Source organism: Ipomoea nil, unplaced genomic scaffold, assembly GCF_001879475.1.
Source record: "Ipomoea nil cultivar Tokyo-kokei standard unplaced genomic scaffold, Asagao_1.1 scaffold3321, whole genome shotgun sequence".
NCBI lineage: Eukaryota > Viridiplantae > Streptophyta > Magnoliopsida > Solanales > Convolvulaceae > Ipomoea > Ipomoea nil.
In genome coordinates this window covers 6,246,333-6,255,825 of record NW_017619749.1, presented here as the reverse complement: position 1 = coordinate 6,255,825, position 9,493 = coordinate 6,246,333, and the positions used below count along the sequence as shown (strand labels likewise).

General features: G+C 38.8%; 3 protein-coding genes and 1 long non-coding RNA gene across 4 annotated transcripts; all 4 read left to right on the top strand.

The window, feature by feature from the left end:
- The first annotated feature begins 863 nt into the window (after window positions 1-863).
- LOC109170061 lies at window positions 864-1,509 on the top strand. The gene is made up of 3 exons (XR_002052337.1): window positions 864-943; window positions 1,062-1,184; window positions 1,436-1,509. It is a non-coding gene; the product is annotated as an uncharacterized LOC109170061 (long non-coding RNA).
- A 2,748-nt stretch (window positions 1,510-4,257) lies between these two features.
- LOC109169848 lies at window positions 4,258-5,214 on the top strand. Its single transcript, XM_019318737.1, has one exon. The coding sequence runs from the start codon at window positions 4,258-4,260 to the stop codon at window positions 5,212-5,214; it is 957 nt and encodes a 318-aa protein (XP_019174282.1).
- A 1,549-nt stretch (window positions 5,215-6,763) lies between these two features.
- On the top strand, window positions 6,764-7,189 carry LOC109169847 (uncharacterized mitochondrial protein AtMg00820-like). The gene has a single exon (XM_019318736.1). The coding sequence runs from the start codon at window positions 6,764-6,766 to the stop codon at window positions 7,187-7,189; it is 426 nt and encodes a 141-aa protein (XP_019174281.1).
- Window positions 7,190-7,203: 14 nt separating this feature from the next.
- On the top strand, window positions 7,204-8,364 carry LOC109169846 (uncharacterized mitochondrial protein AtMg00810-like). Its single transcript, XM_019318735.1, has one exon. The coding sequence runs from the start codon at window positions 7,204-7,206 to the stop codon at window positions 8,362-8,364; it is 1,161 nt and encodes a 386-aa protein (XP_019174280.1).
- Window positions 8,365-9,493: the final 1,129 nt, after the last annotated feature.

Below are 9,493 nucleotides of genomic sequence, written 5' to 3'. Positions count from 1 at the left end.
ATAATTATGAACATATAGTGATAAAATTATGAACATATACACCTAAAAAAACCCTTCAAAGTGTGATACATGGTTTTGATTCACATTTCTTTTCTGTGGCTTCTTCACATTTCTTTTCGGGCAAATAACCCTTCTTATTTGTTATAACCCATTGTTTATGCCCGTACGTACGTGTGGCAATGCTGTCTTTCATCTCTAAATAACCCTTCTTACTTGTTAAAAGTGTGTTTGATGTCATTTTTGGACTGTCACGATCCACTCAATAAGTCATGAATACAACATATGCAACAATTTATTTCACACCTATAACCTAAAATGATCATTATAAACAACACATAGTCAATTCTTAATTCTTAAAAATAATCTTTATGGAAAATAATAATAAAAGATCATAAATTCAATGCATTGTGGACACGAGTCCACAACATAATTTGCGCCATATTATTTACTATATTGTATTTAAAAAAAAAAAATCATAGTAAATAAAAGCCATTAGAGTCCCGCTTGCTCCAGTCTTCCTTCACCCATATATAACTCAACCTCCAATATAAAAGCCATTAGTGACCCGCTCGCTCCAGTCTTCCTTCACGAATATAATTCATCCTCAGCTCCAATATAAAAGCCATTAGTGATCCAGCGTCTTAGCAACGAAGCTAGCTAGGGTTTTCAGGGAAGAAAGACTGAGAACCAAACGCCATTGGAACAAAGACTTTGCAAAAATGAGTACTATTAAGTTTTGCCCTCAATGGTTAGTTTTTTGAATTATCTTTTTCTTCTGTAAGCTAGCATGAGTGTTTTCACTTGACTCTATCTCTTGTGCAGCAACAACGAACTGTACACAACGGAAGAAGATGAAGTTTTGAAGATCGTCAGCTATGCATGTCGCAGGTGTGATGACCGAGTATTCTTCTTTTTGATGCCCGACCCTAATTTAGTCGACCAGGTACCCCTCAATATAATGTCACATTGATCTGATCGAAGACTTTAATTTAGTCTTATTGACGTTTTGATCTTACTGACTAGTTATGTTGTTAACTCTAGTTTTATTGTAATATTGTCAGGAGGTCGCTGATAATAGAAATGTGATTCAACATTATGTCGTAAGTGCAGAACAAAAACTCTATCATAGTACAAGACTTGCGCAATGTCCTAAATGTGGTCATAGAGACACTAAATTCTTTTGGGTACTTATTTTTGTAACTCAGTTTATTCAATGTATGCTTTTGAGTGCCATGACTGTTCTTTAGTTTCACTGCATTGCATTATTGTTGTTCTAATTAATACTGCCTAGCCAAAGGGCTATTATATTTTGCTTACATTTATGAATCAAGAAAGAAAATGTCTGGACTATTACATCACAGATCTAATAAACTTAGCAGTAAATTATTATTATCATAATAATAATTGCTCATATTTCTTAATTGGATGCGTGCAGCTAACGACTCGCAGCGGAATACCAGCAGGGCTGTCTTTTATTTGCTGCAATTCGGACTGCCTCCACAGATTCTGGGACGACGACAGCTGGATTGATGATTACGTGTCAGGACCCTTCTATTAAATATAGATGTGTGATGTGTGCCGTTCTGGTTCTATTAAATATAGACGTGTGACGTTCTAGTTCTATTAAATATAGACGTGTGACGTTCTATTAAATATAGGAGTCCTGTTTAATTATTTAATTTGGACTTTCATTGTTTTTGTTACGAGATGAATCTTATATATCTATTATCTATCTATTATTATTATAATAAAGCACTAAGTTCGAGTTTTTGCTGAAAAAATTCTCCCGCCCACACAAAACTACGCCGTTTTGAGAGTGAAGATAATTGCTGCGTATACATTGGGTTGCATCTTTCTAGGAGGCTTAGCCGAAACAAATTTTGGTTTGCACAATAGAGTTTCATTACATTGTAATACCAATGCAAGTAATAGCGGGCTCATTAAATGTCCTATTCTATTCCCAAGCAACATACATTGATAAACTAACGTATAATGTATTGAGAAATAAACCAAGAGTTTACACATGAAAGAACTCTTATGGTATGTGTTAATCAAAAGGAATAATCAATATAGTATTCAAGCCATCAGGCTGTTAAAATGGGTATGGGTGCAACCATGTGCCCATATATAGCTAGGGATATCCAATTCAGTATTACTTGTTCAGCATCATCAATTACATTCAATTGTAATTGTCACATACACATCACACATCTTTGAACTTGTGGTTATGTGGTTATTAAACTTGTGTTGGATTTTTGTTTTATGAACTTATGGTTTTGTGATTATTAAAATGTGTTGTTGGATTTTGTATTATGAACTTATGTTTATTAAAAATGCAATGTTGGATTTTGTATTATGAACTTATAATTCTGTGTTCATTGATTGATTGTATTGATACTAATGGATTTATGGTGATATAATTTTGTATTAGATTTATATTATTGCATTAGTTATATTTTTAAAAATTTATAAATATGTAAACCTTAAAACTATATATAACATGTACGATAAATTTTATTTAGAACTTATTTTGAAGTCTTTTTAAGTTTATATATTAAACTAGTATCTTCACCCGTGCACGGAATGGAGTTGTTGTAATATATTAAGAATATTTAAATCGATAAAGAGTTAATTTCATCAGAGGTCGCTTATCTTGGCTGACAATTCCAAATTTAATCTTAGACTATAGTTATTAATTATGACGATTTATTCTATGTTATAATTCTTACGTTAATATTCTTACTATTATTATTAACATTTAATTACTTTTAGATATTATTTTTACCACTTATATTATTATTATATTATTATTATTATTTTTAGTTTCTTTTCAAGTTTTGTTAATATATAATGGCCGCGAGGCACAAAATAATAATATAACCATAATTAAATATTCCTGTATTGTATTCCGTGAGTCACAATAATAATATAACAATAATTAAATATTCTTCAATTCTAATAGTCTTCTAGGATTTCTATTACCATCATTAATTATTCCCTAATTTATCATAATTAAATAATTTGACCAATTATAAAGAGAGATTATTAAATAATGCACGGGACAATTTTTTAATTAAAAATTTTAAAAATTCATTAATAAAACATAAGGTTCTCATAGTTTTTTCATAGAAACTATTTAATAAAGCATTTTTTTTGGAATTGGTGGGCAAAACCGCCTACGGCAGTTTGCGGTGGATAGATATCGAAAAAATAGGCGATTTCAAAAAAGTATTTGTCCAAAACGGACAATCGAGTCAAAAGTTATGCCTTGCCGAACTTTTGATACATCACAACTTTAACCCAGAATTATTGTACGAATGGTAAAGTAGAAATCAATATATTTTATTGGGAAGTGAGATTTTTAGGAATTGAGCGGAAAGTTAAAATTTCAGGATTTTGTTATTATATATTATATAGTATAGATGTGCAAATGGAATTGTATTACACTATTTTAAAATTTTAGAATAGAATTTTTACCCAGAATTATTGTACGAATGGGGAAGTAGAAATCAATATATTTGATTGGGAATGGAGATTTTTTAGGAATTGAGCGAGAAAGTTAAAATTTCAGGATTTTGTTATTATAGATAATATAGATAGATATAGATGTACAAAGAGATTTGTATTACACTATTTTAAAATTTTAGAATAGAATTTTTACCTAGAATTATTGTACGAATGGGAAAGTAGAAATCAATATATTTTATTGGGAAGAGAGATTTTTTAGAAATTGGGCGGGAAGTTAAAATTTTAGGATTTTTTTTTATTATATATAGTATAGATGTGCAAATGGAATTGTATTACACTATTTTAAAAATTTAGAATAGAATTTTTACGCAGAATTATTGTACGAATGGGAAAGTAGAAATCAATATATTTTATTGGGAAGAGAGATTTTGTAGGAATTGAGCGGGAAGTTAAAATTTCAAGATTTTGTTATTATTATTATTATATATATATATATATATATATATATATATATATATATATTATAGATTATAGATTATACATGTGCAAAGGGAATTGTATTATGAGTTATATTAATTGTTATGTTTTACTATATAGTTATTATTGTATGGTTAGAACTAGTCTTCTACTAATAACCTGTTAGATAGGAACAGTTAGAGATAGACTGAGATATACTCTCCTGTATTCCTATCTTTCTAAAATTGATTCTGATCCTGAATTCTCATCTGGTATCAGCCTAAACACGATCCTCCACCGCAAAACACCCAACCCCCTCCCTACCCTGCCGTTATGTCGTCCCATTCTTCCGAGAGGACTCCGTCCGCCGCCGCCGGCGGTGCCTCTCCGGCGACCGGAAATCCCCTAGCAGGAGCCCATCACTTCATCTCAATGAAACTAACCTCTAGGAACTTCTTATTTTGGATAACTCAACTTCTCCCATTCCTTAGAGGTCAAGATCTTATTGGCTTCGTTGATGGCACTCACCCGTGTCCACCGGCATTCATCACCGAGTCCTCCGGCGGCTCTGGCTCCGGCGCCACCACTTCGGCTCCATCAGTCCCGAACCCGGCACATAAGGCCTGGGTTCTCCAGGATCAGTCCATTCTGAGCCTCCTCATATCATCCATGTCCGACGAGGTGTTGCACCTAGCGGTTGGTCGGAATTCCGCCGCCGAAGTTTGGAGGTCGATCTGTGCAGCTCTCGGGTCCAACACGCAGGCACGCTGCTTGAGCCTGCTCGGCCAATTCCAGGCGCTCCAGCAAGGGGCGTCGACGCCGTGTGATTATCTCGGCAAGGCGGAGCTATTGGTGGAAGCTCTTGCGCAGGCCGGGCAACCCATGTCCTTGGCGGAGCAAAATCTCTACGTCCTACGAGGCTTGAGGCCGGAGTACAGGGCGTATGCAGCGTCTCTAACAGCCCACGCACCCGTATCGCTCCCACACTTGGCGGATCATCTGCAAGCCGCCGACTTCATTCTGGCGGACGACTTTGCAGATGGAGCAGCGCCGACAGCGCTATACGCAGGCCGTGGCAGTGGTGGCTCGGGACGTGGCGGTAGCGGAGGCAGTAACAACGCCGGTAATGGAGGCCGGCAATTCGGGTGGCGCGGCGGGCGTGACCGGAATCGCGGCGGTGGTCGCAACCAACGGGTGTTCCACGGTGCCAAATCTGTAGAACACATGGACATACTGCCGTTTATTGCAACAAACGGTACACGACCCAACCACCGGCTCAAGCCCATGTAGCTGTCTCCGGTGACTCGCCGGTCACGTCTGCACCCTCGGTTGATGCGTGGTATCCCGATACAGGAGCCACGGCCCACGCAACTCCCGAAGCCGGAATACTCACGTCCTCGGAGGAGTATAATGGCCCGGACACTCTCCGAGTGGGCAATGGTACAGGTTTAGTAATTTCACGGGTTGGCCATGCATCGATCCCCTCTTTGTCTAAACAGTTACACCTATCTAATGTTCTTCATGTCCCGAAATTGACTGTCCCACTATTATCTGTACAAAAATTCGCTAAAGAAAATTCTGTTTATTTTGAATTTCATGACAGTTGTTTTGTTGTGAAGGATTCCAGCGCCAAGGCGGTGCTCCTTAAAGGCCCAACTTCTGGCGGTCTATACAAGCTACCCATTTCCCGGAGTCATTTCGCGTTCGTTAGTTCCCGTGCAACGCCCGCAATTTGGCATCGCAGACTTGGTCATCCACACAAACTAGTCCAAAACAAAATTCTGCAGCACTGTCTAGTGTCACAAAATAATTCTAGTTTCGGGTCATGCACGGCTTGCCACCTTGGCAAGTCATGTCATTTTCCATTAGACAGAATTGATAACTCTAGTAATAATGTTCTTGACTTATTGTATACAGATATCTGGGGTCCTGCACCAGTTATCTCGTCTAGTGGCTTTAGATATTTTCTTCTCTTTGTAGATGATTTTTCACGTTATTGCTGGTTTTATCCATTAAGGGTAAAATCAGACATCTATAAAACTTTTGATGTTTTTCGTGTTTTGGTAGAGCGGCAATTCTCGCGCTCTATCAAGTCCATACAATCCGATTTAGGGGGTGAATACCGCAAACTCCACGCTACGTTTCAATCTCTTGGGATTAATCACCGACAGTCGTGTGCCTACACACACGAGCAAAACGGGAGAGTTGAACTCCGCAACAGACATATTGTCGAAACGGGTTTAGCTCTTCTAGCTCAAGGGTCGGTCCCACAACAATATTGGGACTATGCATTCGAGACAGCCACATGTCTCATCAATTATCTACCTTCCTCTGTCCTAAAATTTGAAAGCCCCCATTTCCGTCTACACAAAAAGCTACCCCCTTATCAGTTTCTACGCGTCTTCGGGTGCCTGTGTTACCCTTATCTTAGGCCTTACAATCGGCATAAGATAGAGTTTCGCTCCACCCCGTGTGTCTTTCTGGGGTATCCTCTTTCCTTTCGAGGATACAGATGCATGGATTTAACTAGTGGAAAAACTTATATCTGTCGCCATGTGCGGTTTGATGAAACAATCTTTCCGTTTGTTACAGGTGTGACACCTCGCAGCGTTGAACCCCAGCCAGTGCCTTGGGCATCTGGGCCCGTTGTGCCAGTTCAGGTCCACCCAGAGGTGCGTCCTGTCACTCCCTTATCTCCTGACTCAGACCCACGTCCAATAGCTCGAGAAGCCCCACCATTAGCTATTGAGCCCGCTGTCCCAGCCACTCGGGGACGGGACGGGGACGGGGTCGGGGTCGAGGCCGAGGTCGGACCCAACCACAGAAACGGGCTCATGTCATGCGTCTTCGCTATCAGACTCATGGAACTGATGAAGAATTTCAAGCCCTCACGGCTATTACAGCTGATCCAACTTGTTATTCCCAAGCTGTTGGGCACCCACAGTGGAGGGATGCTATGGATCAGGAATTTAATGCCCTTCTGCATAACGACACTTGGCGTTTGGTCCCACCCAAGCCCGACATGAATATCATTGGGTGTAAGTGGGTGTTTCGCACCAAACGGACTGCTGATGGCTCAGTAGAGAGGCATAAGTCACGGCTTGTGGCTAAAGGCTACAATCAGGTCGCTGGGGAAGATTTCTTCGACACCTTCAGCCCGGTTGTCAAACCGACAACTGTTCGTCTCCTTCTGTCGTTGGCTATCACCAACAAGTGGACCTTAAGGCAACTAGATGTTCACAACGCCTTCCTAAATGGCGTCTAGCTGAAACTGTATTTATGAAACAACCACCGGGGTACGAAGACCCAACTCATCCGGATCATGTCTGTCACTTGCAGAGGTCCTTATATGGTCTTAAGCAGGCACCTCGGGCGTGGTTTAAACGCCTTCATGACTTTCTGCTCACTACGGGTTTCAGTGCTTCAAAAACAGATGTATCCCTCTTTTACTACAGTTCAGATGGTTGTCAGGTCTTTTTATTAGTATACGTCGATGACATTATTATGCTGGGAAACAGTGTAACTCTTATTAACACCTTGCTACACCGTCTTGCAACGGCTTTCAAAATCAGAGATCTCGGTAAACCAAGCTTCTTCTTGGGAATTGAGACAGTGGATACTCCGGATGGAGTAATTTTGTCACAACGTCGTTACATGCATGATCTTTTGAATAGGGCTGGTATGGTCGACTGCAAGCCCTTAGCCACTCCTGCTTCGACAACTCAGCCAGTCACGCCGTCCGATGAGGCGTTTGACAATCCCACACAGTACCGTCGGATTGTTGGGGCCTTACAGTATCTCACCATTACTCGGCCGGATTTATCATATGCTGTAAACCGGTTGTGTCAGTTTATGCATGCCCCGACTGATGAGCATTGGGGTATGGTCAAGCGAGTCTTAAGGTATGTAAAGGGCACACTGGAGTATGGGTTGCGGCTAAGTCCCTCGTCAACTTCCTCTGTTCACGCTTATTCCGACTCCGATTGGGCCGGCTGTCCTATAGATCGGAAGAGCACCAGCGGGTACGCAGTGTTCCTTGGGTCGAATCTCATTTCTTGGCTTTCCCGGAAACAGCGGACAGTTGCACGCTCGTCGACTGAAGCAGAATACAAGGCCTTAGCCGATGTGGCAGCTGAGGTTACTTGGGTTGTTTCTCTACTTCGGGAGTTAGGTCTTCACTCAGGGCAACCCTCTACTTTATGGTGTGATAACTTGGGAGCGACATATCTTTGCGCAAATCCAGTTTTCCACGCCAGAACGAAGCATGTTGAAATCGACTATCATTTTGTCCGTGATAAGGTAGCCAGTGGTGACTTTGTGGTTAATTTTGTCTCTACGAAGGATCAGCTTGCAGATATTCTCACTAAACCGCTGTCTGGGCCAAGGTTTATTGATCTCCGTGACAAGCTCAACGTTGTGTCCCTAACACCGTCAGCTTGAGGGGGTGTATGAGTTATATTAATTGTTATGTTTTACTATATAGTTATTATTGTATGGTTAGAACTAGTCTTCTACTAATAACCTGTTAGATAGGAACAGTTAGAGATAGACTGAGATATACTCTCCTGTATTCCTATCTTTCTGAAATTGATTCTGATCCCGAATTCTCATCTGTATTACACTATTTTAAAATTTTAGAATAGAATTTTTACCCAGAATTATTTTACGAATGAGAAAGTAGAAATCAATATATTTTATTGGGAAGAGAGATTTTTTAGGAATTGGGCGGGAAGTTAAAATTTCAGGATTTTGTTATTATATATATAGTATAGATAGTATAGATAGATAGATAGATAGATGTGCAAAGTGAATTGTATTACACTAATTTAAAATTTTAGAATAGAATTTTTACCCAGAATTATTGTACGAAGGGAAAAGTAGAAATCAATATATTTTATTGGGAAGATAGATTTTTTAGGAATTGAGCGGGAAAGTTAAAATTTCAGGATTTTGTTATTATATATAGTATAGATAGATAGTATAGATATAGATGTGCAAAGGGAATTGTATTACACTATTTTAAAACTTTAGAATAGAATTTTTACCTAGAATTATTGTACGAACTAGAATTTTTACTCAGAATTATTGTACGAATGGGAAAGTAGAAATCAATATATTTTATTGGGAAGGGAGATTTTTTAGGAATTGGGCGGGAAGTTAAAATTTTAGGATTTTTTTTTATTATATATAGTATAGATATAGATGTGCAAAGGGAATTGTATTACACTATTTTAAAATTTTAGAATAGACTTTTTACCCAGAATTATTGTACGAATGGGAAAATAGAAATCAATATATTTTATTGGGAAGAGAGATTTTTTAGGAATTGAGCGGGAAAGTTAAAATTTCAGGATTTTGTTATTATATATAGTAGGCTCAAGTGTCAAATCGCACCATGAACCAATTGCGATATGTCATGCCACATCCTGGACTTACATAAGTGATTATTCAATTCACAAACCAAAAAATTGTGTCCACTTAGCCTTTTTAGCAGGTTGCCTCCAAGTGACAAGTTATTGATGATGTGGAGGTTTTTTTTTTTTTTTGCTGATGTGGAAGTATTTAGTTG